The 23,673-nt window shown below is 35.2% G+C and overlaps 1 protein-coding gene across 17 annotated transcripts in view; it reads right to left on the reverse strand.

The window, feature by feature from the left end:
• Positions 1-23,673, reverse strand: part of NOX4 (NADPH oxidase 4) — a 174,149-nt gene that overhangs the window by 97,394 nt on the left and 53,082 nt on the right. For 10 of the 17 annotated variants that reach the window (XR_010147622.1, XM_009423943.4, XM_016921758.4 and 7 more), the window contains 3 exons: positions 22,657-22,728; positions 18,154-18,226; positions 7,262-7,342 (listed from right to left, as the gene is read on the reverse strand). Coding sequence is in view for 16 of the 17 variants with exons in the window: in XM_009423943.4 (XP_009422218.2) it covers positions 7,262-7,342; positions 18,154-18,226; positions 22,657-22,728 (226 nt within the window). In the remaining variant the exon portion in view is untranslated. The remainder of the gene's footprint in view (positions 1-7,261; positions 7,343-18,153; positions 18,227-22,656; positions 22,729-23,673) is intronic. The other 7 variants (XM_001136458.7, XM_001136540.6, XM_063784378.1 and 4 more) reach the window with 1 other exon arrangement.

Below are 23,673 nucleotides of genomic sequence, written 5' to 3' on the forward strand. Positions count from 1 at the left end.
AATTTTATTATTAGATTTATTATAAAATGATTACATTATATTATAGAGTTATCATATTATTATGTATCTTAACAAGGTCAAACATTTTAGGAAACATTTATCAGGCAGCACCATAAAGAAGCCATTTTCTTCTTACTCCATTTTCTTGGAGCTAGTTAGATTTCACCTTCAAAACCTTGAACTCTATGTACCCTGAATCAAAATTGAACTTCTGATTCAAACCAGGCAAACATATATGTATATATACTCACCAACTTACATGGACAAATAGAAAAATATATCCTAGGTTTTTACAACACATAAATATTTTTCATTCATAAGCAAGGGTACTTTCTAAATGACAAATAAATAATTCAATAATTCAAGAAAAGGGTAGAAGTTAAATTCAGGGGTCAAACTTCATGGGTTCAATCTTAGTTTTTTCAGTTATTAGATGTGTGACTTTAGACAGTTACTTAATCTTTCATGCTTCAATTCCCCATCTGTAAAATAGAAATGATAGAAGAACTTATAGTACTGTGCATATTAAAAACAAACAAAAAATTAATGTGTGTGTGTGTGTGTAAAGTGCTAAGAATAGTCCCCGTCACATAGTCAACATTATCTAAAACTAGGGAATTATTATGAACAGTATAATTATTATCCTCTAAAATGATAATGCAGTTGTTAAGTTGTTCATTATATTTGTCAAGTTCTTTTTCCAGTAGCCTTCATGGAAGAAAAAAAATGCCCCAGTGGCTTTTATTTTTCCCACAATGCAGTGTTTCTAACTCTAAATAAAACTGAAGTAGGCTATATAAAACGTGTCAATGTGATATTAGATATTACAGCTCTTTGGTTAAAATCTAGCTTTAAAAACTTCAGTTCCATATTTTTTGAAACGTTTTTGACCACACAAACTTTACGGTATCTAATGAAAGTTGAGAAACTTGTTTTATACAAAAATATACATATGTGTCTCAAAATTAAAGTTATACATAAATATGCAGATATGTGTGTGTATGTATTTCAGGAATTAATGAATCCCTGAATCCATTCAATGAGTCCTAGGGATTATGGAGCCATGTTAAAAACCCCTATCCTATGGAAAGAGAAGTAGAATTTTGTGATAGAAGTAATGGGCACCAAACTGATAACGAGTATGCCAGACTCATTAGAAACTAGGCATCTAGGAAGTATTAGAACAGGTCATCTATATCAGTGACAGAGAGTTTATAAAAGATTTTACCCACTGTCATGAACAACCAAATCCTCAGCCTTCTAATGACCATGGTAGTGGACATCTAATTACAATCTCTAAAGTGAGACAAAGCTAGGCAAACCTACAGTGTGTATTATTTGAAGGTTCTGTTTCTCAAATACACACACAGAGCCCCTATTCAAGGTAAGGACTCCTTTTGTGGCTCTAGCTCAAAGTCTACATTAAAACAGTGCATTAGCCTCTCTTAAAACTTTCCCCACTGCCTAGGAGTAGGTAGAATACCTGTATGACCTGGTTTTTCTATAGCCACTGCTGAATTATCAATAGCATCCCCATTCATTCTCAAAAGTATCTGGTTTGGACAATAAATTACAAAGTCACTGCAAATGTGTAGGCAAGAAATGGGAAACTGAAAAGAACATAGAGGAAAGTAAACATTTTCTCCCTCAGTACTAGAATAGGATTGTTTAAAATACAACTTGTGGGCCTTCCATTCAAAATGCAATTTGACTTTCTAAGAGGAGCAAGTGCCTCCCACCAGTAGCAAGATGACCAAGCTTTTCCCTCTGCCACATCAGTGTGGGTGAAGGAAGACTTCCACGAAAGTGGCTTCTAAAAGAGAAGATACTTGGGTATCAGCAGTCCTTAACACTTCACTATATTGCACAAATATCTCTATCCTCTAACAGTATATCCTTAATGTCCTCCTCCTGAGGCCCGAGGCCATAATAGAGGGAGGTTATTTTCCAGTCAGCACAATAAGCCGACCCCCACAATATCTGTCTAACCCTGGTTAACATCTTGAGTCTAAACTCCTGTGATGCTCCCTGTTAAACTATCCGCCTATGACACTGCCGGGGGTTCATTAATGTCACTGTTGACAAAGCCTGCCCACTGTGTTCCCCTGGCATAAAGAATAAATGTTTTTAAAAACATGCACATAAAAATACTCCTTTTAGATTTCCTAGAAAAAAAATGATTCAAGTAGAATATAAATCATGCTCTATGATTAACTCTTGCTAACAAGTAGTGCCAAATGGCAAAGAGCTCTGCTTAAAAGAATAATTCAGGTATCATTCATATAATAAAAAGATCTGAGAAGTGCAGCAGAGCTAGCACAAAAAAATATTTACACTTTTAATGTGCTGCCATTGTCATCCAAACATTTGAGGAGGACCTTCCCCTCTATCATTTCCAGAATTATCACATTATAGTCTCTCTCACTTAAATAAAGACATAAAATACAATCACCACCCACACAGCACTCTCCAAGCTAAAGCTAGTGGGAGTGTTGACTATGGTAAGACTGCAGAAGCTAAGGTGCCAAATCTCATTTACAATGCATTCCCTCCACATTTCTTCGAAAGGAGCTGGGTTAGGCTCTTAAGCAGAGACTCTGTGACATTCGTAATTTATTTTCCCTCCAATATCCTTTTTATCACTAAGTGAGAATAGCAGTATGCATCTCCTTCTGAGTTTTTCAAAAGAAAATGAGGAAAGAGATATCCAGTTCTATACATGTTTGGAAAGAAGAAATGGTTTTGTTTTGTTTTGTTTTCACCAGGTATCTTAGGAATTGAATACCTTTAAATTCCTAAGCACACCAATAGCAACCTCCCAAAAAGGTACATTAAAAATCAAAACAAAAAATTCCTCAGGAGGAAGGCTTGTTTTGCAAAGATAAACCTTTATTGCTAAAAATCAATAGAATTTTAGAGATCTTAGAATATTATAATTGTTGCCATATCAAGGAATATTCCTTTGAGCTGCTAAGTAGTTTTCACTATGTTCATCAAATTACTTTGTTGATAAGAAAATCTGGGTTTTTCAAAAGTGTTGTGTCTTTATCAAAAAACCTGATTTTTCAAAGTTAAATGTGGAGTGTCATTCTTACAAAGCTATAAGTATCGGTACTAGTATAATTTGTTCTTACTAACATTTATTGAGTATGTCTATATTCTGCCTACTTTGCTGCATTATTTTAAACCCAAGACAACACTATGATATAAGTGATTTTATTAATCCCATTTAATTGCTAACAAAAAGGAAGGACAAATTATCTGCCAAGCTCATACGGGTATTAAGTGATGTATCTTTTAACTTCTATAATATACTAACATCTTGGAGAAGAAAATTAATGTATTTTAAAGATGTATTTTAACACTAAAAAGAAACATCTAGTTTAGTGTACATGAAATGTCATCTTTTTAGGGTGGCATGCAACAGATTTATTTATAAAAAATGAAGAAAATCGCTAAAATATACAACAAGAATGAAAACCAGGTTAAGCCAAGGGCACAGATAATCATAGAACAAAAAATTTGGGTCCTAAATAATACCGATTGCAATGTTTGTAGTGAAGAAAGTGAGACTTTCACTCTGCCAAAATCAGATCACATACTCCAAGAACATTTAGTTTGGTGTAAGTTTTAAAAGGGATACAGAGAAGTGTTGCCAAATGGGGGCCAGCATAACTTAGTGGTTAAGAATGTTAATTTTGGTACCTGATACCTGGGTTCAAACTGGAAATCTACTTACTAGCCATGGCCCTCAGCAACTTATCTCTCACTGCTCCTATTCTCTCAGCTGAACATTGAGAATAATAATAATAATAAATTTACAGGGTTGTTAGGAGGATTTAATGAGAGCAAATGTTAGTAAAAGAGAAGCATTCAATTAATATTAATTGTTAATATATTCGAAGAGACAGTTCAGAAAATTGAGATCTGAAATATCACAACGTGAGAAACAGATGAATAGAATTTAGAAAAGTGGGCGACTTAACTTCCATGGCCTCCAGAATCACAGACTTTTAAATAGCTAGACAGAAATTACAGTAAAATAATTCCAACCAAAAACGAAAGAACATTGTGAGAATTAGAACTTCCCCCAAGACAGAATGGACATCTTCAAAATTAGGCATTGACTTAGTAGATAAATTGCAGAGGAGCTTAAAAGAGGCTTGATCAATATATCTTTTCAGCTTCCTTTAAAATTTAAGATTCTATGAAAAAAATGACCTTAGAAAATCATATGAAGCAAATTCTCTTACTGTAAAAGTCTGCTTAAGTAGAAAAACCAGTCAACAATGTCTCATCACCTCATCTTTGAAGCCTAATATTTTCTAGAATTTCTAGCCCACACTGATAATTCTCTGAATTGCTAGCATTCGTGTAAATAACACATGAATGTTTACATTTTAAAAATATGCAGTTTTACAATATGTCTAGCTTTTCCAATTGATTTTTCAAAATTCCAAATCAATGATCAATGCTGGATGACTAGACATCATGCAATATATTGCTCTTCTTTACCTTATGGTACTTACCACATTGATGGACAGAGAAGCTAATGCTAAGCAAATAGTGATTTTCTGTTCAGACCTAAAGCATACTGTTGAACAGAAATTTCAATATAAATCCAAGAAATTTACTTTGAACAATTGTACTTTATTTGTATAACCAAAAGTTGAAGAACAAAGTTATCTAGGTATTTCAGAAGTTAAAATATGTCTGTTTCCAACATTTGCACAAATAACTTAAATAGACTTAATTATAAGCCAATCCTTCATCAGTATAGTTTTTTTTTAATTTTGAGAAAATGGTAAAATGTTATCAGTAGTAACATTTCTCATACCAGAAGCATATCTATTAAATTTCCTGGAAAAAATGTGCACTGTAGAATGCTTATTGTATTATGTATGGGTTGCGTGACATATTTCAAAATTAGAATAATTGCTTTCTTCATTTCTACCTATAATAAATAAATACATATTAATTTAGTTTAATAATTGATTGATTATATATAATTCATCCTATAGATGCCTACTATTTCTCTGTATAAATTAAAGTCACTTTCTATGACACTTGTTCTATAAAAGTAAAAATCAAAATTTAAATATGCATTCCTTTTACTTCCAAAAAAGTAAAGAACTCTCAATGTAATCCTCCTCTTTAAAAAGAAGTCTGTTTGAACTGCTGATCCTTTAAAAAAAAATTGACACTATTTTGATTTACAAAGAAATAGTTTTTTTTCAGAGTTTTAATTTAGTAAAACATAAAGGCAAAATAATATATAATTATACTAATAAATGATTGCATTTTTATTTTCTATATCTATCTGATATAGGGACATAGATGAATAGACAGATCACAATCTCAAAGCAGTAAAGATAAAGGCATTTAAACAAATACTAACATCAAATTCTCAGAAGTACAGACCTCTCCAAAAAAATAAAGCCTTGTAGTAAAAACTTAGGAGTTTCTGAATCAGAATGCCTAGGTTTGAATCTAGGATCCATCAGTTAAGTAAACTTCAACAAGCTACTTAATCTTTCTAAACATCAGTGTTCCCACTTCTGAAAGAGGTTTAACAATATTATTTATTCTCATAACATTCTGAGCATTTAATAACATAAAGTATGTGAAGCATTTTGAATTTATACTTAGCATAGAGTAAGCATTATGTAACTATTTTAGATTACTGTTATTATCGTTAGTTGTATCTGGTTATTCATAGTCCTCTTCAGGAGCATAGCCCTGGACAGGTAACCAATCCCATTTAAAGAGCAGAATGTAAAGCAGTCTTTTATCTACCAAGGGCTTTCTCGGTGCCCTGAGGCTCCAGAGAATTAGTTATAATGTGTGGCCATGTTTCCAGTGCTCTACAACTATGTGTTCTGGAACCTTGGTACTGAACAAAGCTAACCAGGACATATGGGATATTTGATACTGCTGTCTTAATCAGCAGTCTCCAAAATCAGGGGGAAAAAAGCCAAAGCAACAGTTTGAATATGTACCCTGAAATAAATATATGATCAATGTAAATGACCCACTGTACTGATAAATTACATTATAAAACATTCTGAAGAAAGAACTAAACAAAGGTCTGAACCTTTCTTCAAACTGTTTCCCTGGAAATATTTCAGGTTAAGAAAAATGGGGATTGTCAGCTGTGTTACCAGCAACATTGTTTATTATCGGTGAAATGCATCTGGACAGAAAGGACTGTGATTGAACTATGAAATCATTTTGGACCTCACAGACCTCAGCCTCCTTGTGTACAGTGTGTTCTTGATCCCAAGGGCATCCCTTGAGGGGACCTATGCTGTTCCCAAGATACAGGTTCCTGTGGAGTACGAATGAGCCTTACCCAATGCAAGGTAGACCATGCTTACCCACATGGGTTTCTTATCTTAGAGTTGCTACATGAAGGAGTGGGGGTAAATGCTTCTGAGCAAATATAGGGACTCCTACTTAATAAGCACCTGACATTATCCTGTTGACATTCTGTGTGTCCTGCCCTGTATCTTGCTAAACCAAGTAAAACTGCTGCCAGACTTATTATGTCATGCAGGTATGAATGTCACGCCAAAGCCATCAAGTTCACTGCCGGTGGCCATACAGACATATGCATGTACAAAAATACATTATTTTCTTCATCTATCTTCATGTATTGTTTTAAGCACCATGCTTTTGAGTATACTGCTTGGGTACACATATTTTCAGAATACTTTAGGTATACTCTTCGTAATAAGCTTAGGATACATTATTTTTTCACTTTATGTTTTTTTTTTCCTTGGTGATTTTGACAGATCCTTTTCTTTGGTTATTTTAAATCTTTGGCTCTCTCTGCAAGTATTACTTCCTGTAGAACTTTTAAAATGAAAAACTGGAAATTCCATTCTTATAAATCTTGCTTTAGCAGGACAGTTTCAGGAAATACAAATACTAAAATATATTCCTGATGTTCTTCATTCTTAACTTTTTTCATTTAGAAGATATTAGGATATATCCATAGGAAGATTTAGAAACTAAAAGGTTGTTGGAGAGGTAATTCTAGCTTTTAAATTTAGTATACTTTATACTGGTTTCATTACAATATGCTATGCTAAAAATAGAACTATTTCTTCCATTCTTGACATTATCCTCAATAGTAGAGAAACTATTTCTTTCACTCTTGACACTTTTACCACCTCCTATGAAATTTCCTATAGAGTTTTCTTTCATTACCCCATTTTGGGGCACAAATGGTTTTAAATACACACATTTGTAAACTTACCCTGAAACATGCAACGTCAGCAGCATGTAGAAGACAAAGAAGAGGTTATGAGTATACCAGAAGATATCATAGTTAGAAACTCTGCAAAAACAAATACACTCATTTTAATGCTACTTTACACTCCATCTTACTAAAAATATCAAAAATACCATGTATCATTTCAAACATCTCACAATTTAAAAAAGCTAAAACATGAGTACATCATATTAATCTACTAATACCAAAGTATTAACACAGTATATAGAGAGAACTGACAAAAATTATGAGTAAGATTTTATCATTTTGTAAGTTCTTTGTATTTCAAATAAAGACACATTGAAATAATAAAAATAAGTTGTTTATTTTCAAGTTATCATGATATAAGGCTAAGAAGCAGATAGTAGTCTGCTAATATGTACTTTGGCTATTATTTTATCAATATTCTCAGTTTTCAAATAATTTCCAAAACAACCAAAGCTCCTCTTTCAATACATATTTTGAGAGTAGTTCAAGGGAAACTCAAAAAGAGATAAATGAAATAGATGACGACCAAAGTGTTATATTTTTTCCTGGACAGTGTAACAAGAATGATACCTCAATGTTATTGCTCTGGGGGAGGACAAAGACACTGAAAAGACAGGGAATGATAAGCATAATCTACAGAATGTTTGAGAAAAGTAAAAGAGAAACAGTTATTTTATTTCATATATCCAGGGTGGATTTTATATATTAGAATATTGGAATTAGAGGGCAGATATTTACAAAAGCTTCCTAGATGAATCTGATGCTTCCCATAGACTCTTAGAGAAACCCTTACTTAAGCAGCAAGCAATTGCTTTACATTTACTCCACTCATAGTATTTGGTATCATAAACAGTATCATTACCATCCCTTGTAACATATACAAAGTTCTGATTTTTTTTTTTTTTTTTTTTTTTTTTTGAGATGCAGTCTTGCTCTGTCGCCCAGGCTGGAGTGCAGTGGTGCAATCTCAGCTCACTGCAACCTCCACCTTCCAGTTTCAAGTGATTCTCCTGCCTCAGCCTCCTGAGCAGCTGGGATTACAGGCACTCGCCACCATGCCCAGCTAATATTTGCATTTTTGGTAGAGATGGGGTTTCACCATGTTGGCCAGGCTGGTCTCGAACTCCTGACCTCGTGATCCACCTGCGTCAGTCTCCCAAAGTGCTGGGATTACAGGTGCGAGCCACCATGCTTGGCCCTCTGATCCTTCTTTAAATCAAAACCATTAGAATTTGAACTGCAAAATTAAGGGATACACCTTTTTAATGCTTTTAATACACGCTGCCAATTGCCCTCTAAAAATATATTTATTAATTACAAACCCAACTGTAGGCTAGGAATGCCTGTTTCCCAAAAACTCAGACTAAATTTTGTAAATTTTCATTATTTTTTATAAGTAGGATGGGGTATTATTTCATATGTGTGCTACTTTTAATTCTTCTGTGACCTTTCTGTTTATAATCATTACCCATTTCTATAGAGTATTTTTAATTAATATGTGTAATTTAGCTAGACCTACATTTGCTTAAACTTTACTTTCCTCATAAGCTTGTAATGCCACCTTTATTATCTGCAGGTTCTTATATATTGCAAGGTCATTTACAGGGCTTTTTACTGACTTTGTCCCTTGGTTCAATGTGTTAGTCATTTTTGCAAGTAAGTCCCATTCTCTTTTAAGTTACTGAAGTTTAATTATTTTAATGTTTAGTAAGGCACATCCCTCCTTTTACTCCTCTTTTGAAATATGTACTTGGACGTACCCCAGACAAACTTTGGAATCACTTTGCTAAATTAAAAAAAAACAAACAAAATAACCTGTCTGAGAATGTTGTTGAAACTGCAACACTCCTTAAAAATATATATATATATTGAGGGGTCAGGCATGGTGGCTAATGCCTGTAATCCAACACTTTGAAAGGCAGAGGTGGAAGTAGTACTTGAGCCCAGGAGTCTGAGACCAGCCTGGACAACATATTAAAACCTTGACTTTACGAAAAAATAAATAAAATTAAAAAAAATAAAATTAGGCATGGTGGTGTGTGCTCGTGATCCTAGCTACTAGGGAGGCTGAAGTGGGAGGATCACTTGAGCCTGGGAGGTCAAGGTTGCGGCTGCATTGAGCTGTAATCTTATCACTGTATTCCAGCCTGGATGAGAGAGAAAGACCCTGTCTCAAAAAATATATACATATAATAATTAAGGAAGAACTATATCTTTATAGTACACAGTCTTTATTCAAATCTCTACATATTTCTCTTAGTGAACATATATCTTTTGTCTCCAGATATTATATGTTTTGCTGCAATCGTAAGTGGTATATTTTTATTTTATTCAATTTTTCAAACTAATTATAGTTAATAAAAGGATTATTTTTATATTTGATTTATATCCAATTACCTTTTCAACTCTTTTACTTGGTGTTAACACCAAATTTTTCCGTAATTCTCTTGGATTCTCTTAGAAACCTAATAATTACCATTATTTCCAGAAAAAGTAGATATATCTACTTTTTCTGGAAATAATGGTATTTTATTGTTGCACTTTTTCTAATAATTTCCAATGTTTCATTTTTTACTATATGTAAATATTGGTAGAATTAAAAATACTTTTGCTTTTATCCTGATTTTCTTAGGTATACATGTAGTGTTTCACTGTTGAGTATAACCCCAATACTGGCTTTTATATTTTTTAATTCTACAATGTAAATAATTTTAATTTTTAGCTTATTTACTCTGATTATTTTAAGTCAAAATTTGAGTTCACATTAGTAAGTGCCATTTTAAAATCAATTGAGATGAGAAAATTTATTCCTGTCATCTGATAACGGGATACATTAATTATTTTAATAGATTGACCCATATTGAACTCTCCTTGAATTAGGAGGCTACATTTCACTATCAGAAATCAAACATTGGGGACTTATTCATTCACTTGATTTGTCTAGTGCTTTAGTTTCTTACTGGTAAAAAGAAAAGGTAAAATAAAAGAGATATCTGTCTCCATGATTCATTTAAGAATTTCATGATTCTAACAATAAAACAGAAAAGCAAACTAGGTGTTATAATCTTGTTTAAACAAATTTTAAACAAAGCATAAAAAACACTGAAGATTAGGAAGTGCTTAAATTGTTTATGAGAGCAAATATAAAAGCTCAGGATTGAAGCTGATCTTTTTATTCCATTTGACAAAACTATACCTCAAGGATTTTAAAATAAGTATGTCAGATGCTCTAATTTTCCTTCAAGAATTCCTAAAGTTGAAAAAGTGAGGTTTTTTAATGATTCCTCTATCTAAATAAAATAAAATTGCTCCCCACAAAATTGGCACCCTCATGTACTAATGTTAGTGAGTTGCCTTTCTGTACACCAGTTTTTCATTCTTATGAAAAGCTTTAAAAGTGTTCTTACAATTTGACTCAGCTATTCTACATCTAAGAATTTTTCCTTAGGACATCATTGAAAAAGCATGCAAAGACATATGGATGGGGGTGTTTGTTTCAAAATTGAAATACCAAAAAAAAAAAAAAAAAACAAAATCTACCCAAAACATTTAGTAATATGAGTCTGGGAAAATAATGTATAAAAACCTATATTGCGATGTGCTGTGCCATCAGTAAAGAGAATAATAACAGAATATTTATTAACGTAAAAATGTTCATAATATAAATTTAGGCAAAAAGTAAATTAAAAGTAATACTCTAATATGGTCCTATTTTGGTAAAATACATACGTATATAAGAGAGAAAAAATGATTTGGGGGTAGGAGGAGGGGAATTAGTGAAGAAGAGCAAGAGGGATTTAATCTATAAAAATACACTACATAGGTACAGTATTAATCTTTGGGTAGTGAGTAGACTTGTGAAATTTTGGGGTGTATGTATGTGTGTGCACAAAGGTTAAAAAGTATAAAGACAGTTTCATTTAAGTATATTATTTGGCAATTACTTTCAAAGCCTATATACATACATATATATCTGTGTTTCTGTTAAATTTCACATCTGAACAAGTAGAACAATTGGAGATTCTTGAAGATTAGAGGAAATATATCTTATATTCCTTTTTTTGCTTTCTTTAACTAAAAAGTTTGTTCAGAAGCATCAACACTATAAATATTCTGAAAAACTGAATGTGTCCATTAGAAAGGACGTGTGAAAGTGCTCCTGATAATGTGTATCTGATTTTGCTCAAAATCTCTTAACTATAAGAGTCAATATGAATGCAGATAATTTGTTATTTTAGCAGATGCAAACAAACAATTTCTCCAAAGTTTTGTATAGAACATCATGTTAATTTACAGCAAGACAAACTCATATCAGGAAAATAGCTTTAAAATAATTTTAACAAAGATTCCAAAATGGCCGAATAGGAACAGCTCCAGTCTACAGCTCTTAGTGTGAGCAACGCAGAGAAGGGTGATTTCTGCATTTCCAACTGAGGTACTGGGTTCATCTCACTAGGGCTTGTCAGACAGTGGGTGCAGGACAGTGGGTACAGCCCACCGAGCATGAGCTGAAGCAGGGTGAGGCATCGCCTCACCTGGGAAGCGCAAGGGGTCAAGGAATTCCCTTGGCTAGCCAAGGGAAGCTGTGACAGATGGCACCTGGAAAATCGGGTCACTCCTACCCTAATACTGTGCTTTTCCAATGGTCTTAGCAAACGGCACACCAGGAGATTATATCCCACACATGGCTTGGAGGGTCCCACACCCTCAGAACCTCACTCGTTGCTAGCACAGCAGTCTGAGATCGAAATGCAAGGCGGCAGCAAGGCCTGGGGAGGGGCGCCCACCATTGCTGAAGCTTGAGTAGGTAAACAAAGTGGCCTGGACGCTCAAACTGGGTGGAGCCCACCACAGCTCAAGGAGGACTGCCTGCCTCTGTAGACTCCACCTCGGGGGGCAGGGCATAGTGGAACAAAAGGCAGCAGAAACCTCTGCAGACTTAAATATCCCTGTCTGACAGCTTTGAAGAGAGTAGTGGTTCTCCCAGCACGGAATTTGAGATCTGAGAACGGACAGACTGCCTCCTCAAGTAGGTCCCTGACCCCCGAGTAGCCTAACTAGGAGGCACTCCCCAGTAGGGGCAGACTGACACCCCACATGGCCGAGTACCCCTCTGAGACAAAGCTTCCAGAGGAATGATCAGGCAGCAACATTTGCTATTCAGCAATATTCACTGTTCTGCAGCCTGCACTGCTGATACCCAGGCAAACAGCGTCTGGAGTGGACCTCCAGCAAACTCCAACAGACCTGCAGCTGAGGGTCCTGACTGTTAGAAGGAAAACTAACAAACAGAAAAGACATCCACACCAAAACCTCATCTGCATGTCACCATCATCAAAGACCAAAGATAGATAAAACCACAAAGATGGGGAAAAAAACAGAGCAGAAAAGCTGAAAATTCTAAAAATCAGAGCGCCTCTCCCCCTCCAAAGGAACGCAGCTCCTCACTAGCAATGGAACAAAGCTGCACAAAGAATGATTTTGACGAGTTGAGAGAAGAAGGCTTCAGACGATCAAACTTCTCTGAGCTAAAGGAGGAAGTTCGAACCCATTGCAAAGAAGCTAAAAACCTTGAAAAAAAATTAGACGAATGGCTAACTAGAATAACCAGTGTAGAGAAGTCCTTAAATGACCTGATGGAGCTGAAAACCATGGCACGAGAACTACGTGACGAATGACAAGCTTCAGTAACCGATTCAATCAACTGGAAGAAAGGGTATCAGTGATTGAAGATCAAATGAATGAAATGAAGCGAGAAGAGTTTAGAGAGAAAAGAGTAAAAAGAAATGAACAAAGCCTCCAAAAATTATGGGACTCTGTGAGAAGACCAAAACTACGTCTGATTGGCGTACCTGAAAGTGACGGCGAGAATGGAACCAAGTTGGAAAACACCATGCAGGATATTATCCAGGAGAACTTCCCCAACCTAGTAAGGCAGGCCAACATTCAAATTCAGGAAATACAGAGAACGCCACAAAGATACTCCTCGAGAAGACCAACTCAAAGACACATAATTGTCAGATTCACCAAAGTTGAAATAAAGGAAAAAATGTTAAGTGCAGCCAGAGAGAAAGGTGGGGTTGCCCGCAAACAGAAGCCCATCAGACTAACAGCTGATCTCTCAGCAGAAACTCTACAAGCCAGAAGAGAGTGGGGGCCAACATTCAACGTTCTTAAAGAAAAGAATTTTCAACCCAGAATTTCATATCCAGCCAAACTAAGCTTCATAAGTGAAGAAGAAACAAAATCCTTTACAGACAAGCAAATGCTGAGAGATTTTCGCACCACCAGGCCTGCCCTACAAGAGCTCCTGAAGGAAGCACTAAACATGGAAAGGAACAACCGGTACCAGCCACAGCAGAAACACACCAAATTGTAAAGACCATCGATGCTAGGAAGAAACTGCATCAACTAATGAGCAAAATAACCAGCTAACATCATAATGACAGGATCAAATTCACACATAACAATATTAACCTTAAATGTAAATAGACTAAAAGTTCCAATTAAAATGCACAGACTGGCAAACTGGATAGAGTCAAGACCCATCAGTGTGCTGTATTCAGGAAACCCATCTCACATGCAGAGACACACATAGGCTCAAAATAAAAGGATGGAGGAAGATCTACCAAGCAAATGGAAAACAAAAAAAGGCAGGGGTTGCAATCCTAGTCTCTGATAAAACAGACTTTAAACCAACAAAGATCAAAACAGACAAAGAAGGCCATTACATAGTGGTAAAGGGATCAATTCAACAAGAAGAGCTAACGATCCTAAATATATATGCACCCAATACAGGAGCACCCAGATTCATAAAGCAAGTCCTTAGAGACCTACAAAGAGACTTAGACAACCACACAATAATAATGGGAGACTATAACACCCCACTGTCAACATTAGACAGATCAACGAGACAGAAAGTTAACAAGGATATCCAGGAATTGAACTCAGCTCTGCACCAAGCGGACCTAATAGACACCTACAGAACTCTCCACTCCAATCAGCAGAATACACATTCTTCTCAGAACCACATCGCACTTATTCCAAAATTGACCACATAGTTGGAAGTAAAGCACTCCTCAGCAAATGTAAAAGAACAGAAATTATACCTATCTCTCACACTACAGTGCAATCAAACTAGAACTCAGGATTAAAAACTCACTCAAAACCGCTCAACTGCATGGAAACTGAACAACCTGCTCCTGAATGACTACTGGGTACATAACGAAATGAAGGCAGAAATCAAGATGTTCTTTGAAAACAATGAGAAAAAAGACACAACATACCAGAATCTCTGGGACACATTTAAAGCAGTGTGTAGAGGAAAATTTATAGCACTAAATGTCCACAAGAGAAAGCAGGAAAGATCTAAAATTGACACCCTAACATCACAATTAAAAGAACTAGAGTAGCAAGAGCAAACACATTCAAAAGCTAGCAGAAGGCAAGAAATAACTAAGATCAGAGAAGAACTGAAGGAGACAGAGACACAAAAAACCCTTCAAAAAATCAATGAATGCAGAAGCTGGTTTTTTGAAAAGATCAACAAAATTGATAGACCGCTAGCAAGACTAATAAAGAAGAAAAGAGAGAAGAATCAAATAGATGCAATAAAAAATGATAAAGGGGATATCACCACCGATCGCACAGAAATATAAACTACCATCAGAGAATACTATAAACACCTCTATGCAAATAAACTAGAAAATCTAGAAGAAATGGATAAACGTCTGGAAACATACACCCTCCCAAGACTAAACCAGGAAGAAGATGAATCCCTGAATAGACCAATAACAGGCTCTGAAATTGAGGCAATAATTAATAGCCCACCAACCAAAAAAGGACCAGATGGATTCACAGCCGAATTCTACCAGAGGTACAAGGAGGAGCTCGTACCATTCCTTCTGAAACTATTCCAATCAATAGAAAAAGAGGGAATCCTCCCTAACTCATTTTATAAGGCCAGCATCATCCTAATACCAAAGCCTGGCAGAGACACAACAAAAAAAGAGAATTTTAGACCAATATCCTTGATGAACATCGATGCAAAAATCCTCAATAAAATACTGGCAAACCGAATCCAGCAGCACATCAAAAAGCTTATCCAACATGATCAAGTGGGCTTCATCCCTGGGATGCAAAGCTGGTTCAAGACATGCAATCAATGCATGTAATCCAGCGTATAAACAGAACCAAAGACAAAAACCACATGATTATCTCCATAGATGCAGAAAAGGCCTTTGACAAAATTCAACAACCCTTCATGCTAAAAACTCTCAATAAATTATGGATTGATGGGACATATCTCAAAATAATAAGAGCTATCTATGACAAACCCACAGCCAATATCATGCTGAATGGGCAAAAACTGGAAGCATTCCCTTTGAAAACTGGCACAAGACAGGGATGCCCTCTCTCACCTCTCCTATTCAACATAGTGTTGGAAGTTCTGGCCAGGGCAATCAGGCAGGAGAAAGAAATAAAGGATATTCAATTAGGAAAAAAGGAAGTCAAATCGTCCCAGTTTGCAGATGAAAGGATTGTACATTTAGAAAACCCTATCATCTCAGCCCAGAATCTCCTTAAGGTGATAAGCAACTTCAGCAAAGTCTCAGGATAAAAAATCAATGTGCAAAAATCACAAGCATTCTTATACACCAATAACAGACAAACAGAGAGCCAAATCATGAGTGAACTCCCATTCACAATTGCTTCAAAGAGAATAAAATACCTAGGAATCCAACTTACGAGGGATGTGAAGGACTTCTTCAAGGAGAACTACATACCACTGCTCAACGAAATAAAAGAGGACACAAACAAATGGAAGAACATTCCATGCTCAGGGATAGGAAGAATCAATATCGTGAAAATGGCCATACTGCCCAAGGTAATTTATAGATTCAGTTGCATCCTCATCAAGCTACCAATGACTTTCTTCACAGAATTGGAAAAAACTACTTTAAAGTTCATATGGAACCAAAAAAGAGCCTGCATTGCCAAGACAATCCTAAGCCAAAAGAACAAAGCTGGAGGCATCACACTACCTGACTTCAAACAATACTACAAGGCTGCAGTAACCAAAGCAGCATGGTACTGCTACCAAAACAGAGATATAGACCAATGGAACAGAACAGAGCCCTCAGAAATAATACCACACATCTACAATCATCTGATCTTTGACAAACTTGACAAAAACAAGAAATGGGGAAAGAATTCCCTATTTAATAAATGGTGCTGGGAAAACTGGCTAGTTGTATGTAGAAAGCTGAAACTGGATTCCTTCCTTACACCTTATACAAAAATTAATTCAAGATGGATTAAAGACTTAAATGTTAGACCTAAAACCATAAAAACCCTAGAAGAAAACCTAGGCAATACCATTCAGGACATACACATGAGCAAGGACTTCATGTCTAAAACACCAAAAGCAATGGCAACAAAAGCCCAAATTGAAAATGGGATCTAATTAAACTAAAGAGCTTCTGCACAGCAAAAGAAACTACCATCAGAGTGAACAGGCAACCTACAGAATGGGAGAAAATTTTTGCAGTCTACCTATCTGACAAAGGGCTAATATCCAGAATCTACAAAAAACTCAAACTTACAAGAAAAAAACAAACAACCCCATCAAAAAGTGGGCAAAGGATATGAACAGACACTTCTGAAAAGAAGACATTTATGCAGCCAAAAGACACATGAAAAAATGCTCATCACTGGCCATCAGAGAAATGCAAATGAAAACCACAATGAGATACCATTTCACACCAGTTAGAATGGTGATCATTAAAAAGTCAGGAAACAACAGGTGCTGGAGAGGATATGGAGAAAAAGGAACACTTTTACACTGCTGGTGGGACTGTAAACTAATTCAATCATTGTGGAAGACAGTGTGGCGATTCCTCAAGGATCTAGAACTAGAAATACCATTTGACCCAGCCATCCTATTACTGGGTATATACCCAGAGGATTATAAATCATGCTGCTATAAAGACACATGCACACGTATGTTTATTGCGGCACTATTCACAATAGCAAAGACTTGGAACCAACCCAAATGTCCATCAATGATAGACTGGATTAAGAATATGTGGCACATATACACCATGGATTACTATGCATCCATAAAAAAGGATGAGTTCATGTCCTTTTTAGGGACATGGATGAAGCTGGAAACCATCATTCTCAGCAAACTATCGCAAGGACAAAAAACTAAACACCACATGTTCTCACTCATAGGTGAGAACTGAACAGTGAGAACACTTGGACACAGGAAGGGGAACATCACACACCGGGGCCTGTTGTGGGGTTGGGGGAGGGGGAGGGATAGCATTAGGAGATATACCTAATGTAAATGATGAGTTAATGGGTGCGGCACACCAACATGGCACATGTATACATATGTAACAAACCTGCACATTTTGCACATGTACCCTAGAACTTAAAGTATAATAATAAAAAAATAAATAAAATAAAATAAAATCACAATGTTAAATCTTAAAAATAATGAAATAATAAAATAAAATAAAATAATTTTAAGTCACATATTCCTAGGAATGTCTAAGGTCCCCATATGTACACATTGATTTCAATCCCGTGTCCCATAGAGATACACTATCCTTCAAAAGATACTCAAATTCTGAAGAACTCTAATTCTTTTGATCATCAAATGCAGTCTCCATACACTATTTCTTACCAATCCAGAAAATTTGCTAATAAAAGAGAACTTTCAGAAACAAGAAGTCATGTATAGAAACAGCTATACTTCACTCTTACTTACCCAGAATAGTCCATTAACCAGGACACTACAATGGTTAAACATTTTGATTACTCAAGACTTTTTCTAAATAACCTGACAGATACACATCAAAATAATTGACTCTGACACTTACCTTATTGCATATGTAGAGGCTGTGATCATGAGGAATAGCACCACCACCATGCAGACCCCTGTCAGGCCAGGAACTATAAAAATGTATACAAGTAGGTTTTTACTTAAATCATAGTGAGAAAAAAATACAAAAAATGATTACATTAGAATCCGAAATACTGTGCTGTTCTGTGGGAAGCCTAATTCAAATCCCACATCTACATGTATGTTCTGCCTCAAACAAGCCCTTTACTTTTTTATTTTTTTAATTAATTTTTGATTGACAGATAATAATTACACATAGTTATGGAGTACATAGTGATGTTTCCATACATATAAAGTAAAAGTGATCAGATCAGAGTAATTAGCATATCCATCCATCATCTCAAACATTTATTATTACTTTGTGTTGGGAACATTCAATATCCTTCTTCTAGCTATTTGAAAGCATATAATACATTATTGCTTACTATAGTCATTCTACAGTGGTACAGAACACCAGAACTTATTAAAATCAGTACAGTTTCAAAGTCGTTTAGACCAATCAGGATCTTTTATCTATTTTACAGAATATTCCATTTTTTTAAATTCCCAAATATTCTACTCAGAATGGCAAATAGGTACTTACTTCTAAAAGTATACACTAAACATCAGTAATTAATGCAACAGGACAGGGTTAACTTTCAGCACTCTTTCTGTTTTGGTTTTAAACACCATAGTACTAAATCTCCCTCATGCTCTCCTTCCTCTTATGAAACTAAGCAGTGCCTTCAGTTTCAATTTCAATTAACTGCTTTTAGGCTTCACTAACTAGAATAATTTTAAACAAAAAATAAAGCCTAAAGTGTTTTCAAAAATCACAAAACACAGAACAAAAATTGGAGATTTCTAGAATAAACTACAATGTTGATGTTTTAAAAATACTTGCAGACATATTTCTCCTTAGTATGAAAAATATGTTGAAATCAAGTGCCTCAGATATGGCATAACATTTGTTTTTTTAAAATAAGAAAATGTGCAAATATATTGTCAAAATTATAATGGCAGGATAGATTGCTACAAATCCAACATTAGCACATATAGCATGTCCAAAATGAATAGCTAACTGAAAAACAATATCCTAAACAGCTAAAGTGTCAATGGTTTCCTTTAGTGTTGTATTATTACAAAATTAAATATCCTGTCAATAAGTTACATTTGTTTACTCTCACAAGCAACAGTAAGTCCTGAATATCCCATCTGAGATAATCTTAAATCAGACTACAAAGAAAAGCTATTGGGACAATTCCATCTGGAAAAGTGACATTCCTCTGCTTCTTTCCTTGTCAAGAAAACTACTATGAAATAGAAGGGCTGTCATGGACTATGAGCCACCAGCAGAAGCAGACACCTTGTGTAAAATGTAAGAGCAACACAGGTGTGTATCATTAGGATTCCAGAGTTAGAATCACTGGAAAATAACAACATTCGAAATCTCAGTACAGTAGAAACAAATTTCACTTATAAAGCACCATATGAAAAATAAGAGAATTAGTCTACGGGTTCTCAGCACTTGAGTACTCGCACCTCTTCACTTTCCCAGTAGACAGTTTTAGAAGCCTATCAAAAGGTGCCCTTCCCTAATGTACCTAATCCAAATAATTTCTTCTCTATGCTTCCTTCCTAGAGGAAGAGTACTTCCTTTTTCATGATTTTTCCATTTCCTACAGTGAGTGCTTACTTCCCAGTTGTAAGAGATGAGCAAGATAACTAGCCTAGTTCACTCTAAAGAACTAGCAGCATGAAAAATACACTATTTTGGAAAAATAGCATGCCTGCAAAGTAACCCAGCCATTGCACTTCCAAGTGTTCACCCAAAAGAAACAAACATATATCCATGCAAAGACTTGTTTAAGAATGTTCATAGCTACTTATTTTTAACAGTCAAAGTCTATAAACGACTCTGATATTCATCAACAGATTGATGGATAAACAATTGTGGTACTTATCTGTACCTGGAAAATTAATCAGCAAGAAAAAAAAAGTGTTGATAGATAAGCAACAATATACATGAATCACAAAATTGTTAGACTGAATAAAAGAAGCTAAACCACTCCAGTCCTGAAAAAGTACAAATTCTATGATTCCTTGTATATAACATTCCAGAAAATTCACACTATTCTTCAGTGATAGAAAGCAGATCAGTTGCTAGGAGGGGTAGAGGGCAAGATGCATTATAAAAGAGCACAAAAATCTTCTGTGATAATAAAAATATTTATCATCTAACTTTTGATGATGGTTCCACTATTGTGTATGTATGTGTATATATGTATGTATCAAAACCAATCAAATTGTATACATGTGTATAATTAGTGTACTTCAATTATAATTTCATAAATTTGAGAGAAAAAAGAAGAGGTCAGTCTCACTGTTTTCAAGTATTAAAAAAGAAAACCTTTATTTGTCCAAGTAAATAACTAAATGATAGAATCCCAGATGGCTACATAGTGTGAAATTATAGTTAGAGGGGCCTTTCGAATATTTTAATGGGCCTTTATTAGTGTTCTTCTATGTCTGCATACAGTTTCCTATATAGTTTTGAACATGCCAAGATTAGTCATGGGATGTCTGCAAATTACTTCATCGAAAGAACACCTGGAAAAACGGAGTATGTTTAGAATAGAGCCACAATTTCCAAAGTGTATTATTTGAAAATTAATTCCTTGAAATATTAGTTTCTATTACTAAAAATACTATAACCATTCCTTAAAAAGTCACAGGGTACATTAATGTATAAAAGTCTCTGAGAAGTATTAAATTCAAGAAACCTGATTAAACTTAAACATTTTCTTAAACTTATTAGATCAGAGTATTGCTTTTAGGTCAGAACATGAAAACATATTGGAAAGACTTAGAGGAAGTAAAATAGTTTACTTCAGTCGTTTGAGGATAAAGTAGAAGGGCCAGACGACCCAGCCAATGATGTATATGGTCTGGGATTATACTCTTGTTACTGTCCCTTAGACAAAACTCCAATCTCACTGAATGTCATCTGCAAACTAAGGAGAATAAATCTGAAGATTTTCCATGTTCCTTCAGATTTATAAAGTTATCTCTTTTATCTAAAGAATTTGTTTTTCCTTCTTATTTCTCAAAAGTAAAAAAGACCAAAGTGTACAATTAATAAAGTAATAGATTTCAGATCAATGAAGAAGAACTTACAATTAGCAAGGGCAGAAAAGCATACTATAATCAGAGTGATCAAAAAGTCAGGGGTAACTACCTTAAGAAGCCCACTGGAAGCAAACAAGCGGAGGCTGGCTAACCTGTTATCTGGGATATTACAAGAAGATCTATGCATCAAATAAAAGAGTTAAACAAATGACTTTTATTCATTCAGTGAACAGTTTGTAGGCATATACAGTGTACTGTTAGATGTTAAATACTAGAGATAAAATAAATTCTGCTCTACAAAAATTCCCAGTCCACTAGTGGAGACAGACAAATTAAGCAGGAAATTGCAACACAGGGCATTAAGTGCTGTAAAGAGAGCTAAGCACTGAGTGCTTTCAGGGCACATCAAAGGGCACCCTAAGCTAGCCTTGGTTGACAGCTCAGCTAAATCCCAATATATTAGCCTTATTACAACACATTCCAAGAGTCTGAAAACACCGGCTGGAAATCACTGGGCTAGTCTAATCTCACTGGGCAAAGTTGCTTGTCCAAGTGAAGTACCTTGATTCTCCCGTGAATTTTTTTAGTCCTTCAAGTTAGGAAGCCAAACCTATACTTGTTTCCTTAGCAAAATACATGTTTACATGTTTATTCTTATGGCTTTATATTTATGCATATTAAATTTATTAATTAGTAGCTTTTAAAATGAATAATTGCATGACATTGTAATTTCTAGATGAACCTGAGAGATTATTTTCATCCATACCCAGATGTGGTCAGAAATATACCATTATCTATTCATTATCCTATTTTCCTAACATAAATTGGAAACATAATTATATTTGTTTCTGAGGGTTTTTAAAATTAAAGTTAGATATTATCCATTTTATTCTCACCATAAAAGCTACTACCAAATTTGGAGATATATAGTAAGCATTTTTAAATGAACATTTAAATAATTCAATCTATTAATCTTACCTTAGAAATCCTTAATTGGAATGTTTATAACATTTCTTATGTAGTAAGTTTAGCCACTATGTTTTATGTCACTTGTATAACCAAAGACTTTATTTTTTACAAGACAATCTTAATTTGTCAATACTAGATTCCATTGAAAAAAATTCCAACACACAGAGATAGAAGACTCTATGTAACATTAAACAAACAAAAATCCATGAAATCTATTAACTAATAAAAATATTCCTTATCAGCTGGGCGCAGTGGCTCACGCCTGTAATCTGAGCACTTTGGGAGGCTGAGGCGAGCGGATCATGAGGTCAAGAGTTCAAGACCAGCCTGGCCAACATAGTGAAACTCCATCTCTACTAAAAAAAAAAATACAAAAAACTTAGCCGGGCGTGGTGACGGGTACCTGTAATTCCAGCTGCTTGGGAGGCTGAGGCAATGTTTCCTAGATGCTGTGCCTGAGAACATTCAGAGATGGCTGTGGAATAGTTTTAGTCAACATTAGTGATACAAAGTTGGATTAAGTTCATTGATAGAAAAAGGTGTCTTTCATGCCATTACCATCCTTAGACTACTTTGCACTGTCACCTGCTAGTCTTCAGTGGGGACAAACAGGTGCCTTAGGAGCTCCAGACTCATGCTTAGGGAGTCCTGTGTCTGAGCCCAGTTCCAGACTGATGACCTGGGAAGTGGATGCCTCCTGCTGGCCAGCACAGTATTTCTTTTCTTGAAATGATGTGAGAATGGGCCATCAAAATGGTGCTAATTTGCTGAGTTGGGTGAGTCAAATTGTTTTTATTGCCAGAGGCCATAAAAAAATGTTTACCTAGGACCCTGTATACTCTAGAAGCAGCCCTTCCCAACCCAAGAGAAGCTCACCTACAAGTGGAAAAGACAGTATATGTAAGGAAATAAACTATTCTACAACACAGTATTTTTACAGTCATCCTTCAATATCCATGCAATTGGTTCCAGGACCCCTCACAGATACCAAAGTTTGAGAATGCTCAAGTATTTATACATAACCTGTGCACATCCTCTCACATACTTTAAATTATCTCTCAGTTACTTACAATAAATACCTAATACAAAAGGCAGGCAGTAGCGAGACGGTATGCTCAAGAGTGTGATGAGATGTTCAGTAGTGACAGGACAGCAGCTCCCAAAGTACCTGGGAACGTTAGTAAAACACTTTGCCAAGTTTTTCCCAGAGACACACTTAGGTAGACCCAGGAAATTTGTGTTAAGTGTCTTCTCTACTAAGTCCAACACCACTCATGGGGACCTCTGGGAAAGGACATAGGATGATAGGGTTGCATGCTAGGTAGTGAGATTACCTGCTTATAAGAAGTATTAGCTATTAGTATAATAATATTAGTATTATTAGTATATTAGTATAACATAGTAATATATTATTACTATA

The sequence above is a fragment of the Pan troglodytes genome, chromosome 9 (assembly GCF_028858775.2).
Source record: "Pan troglodytes isolate AG18354 chromosome 9, NHGRI_mPanTro3-v2.0_pri, whole genome shotgun sequence".
Classification (NCBI taxonomy): Eukaryota; Metazoa; Chordata; class Mammalia; order Primates; family Hominidae; genus Pan; species Pan troglodytes.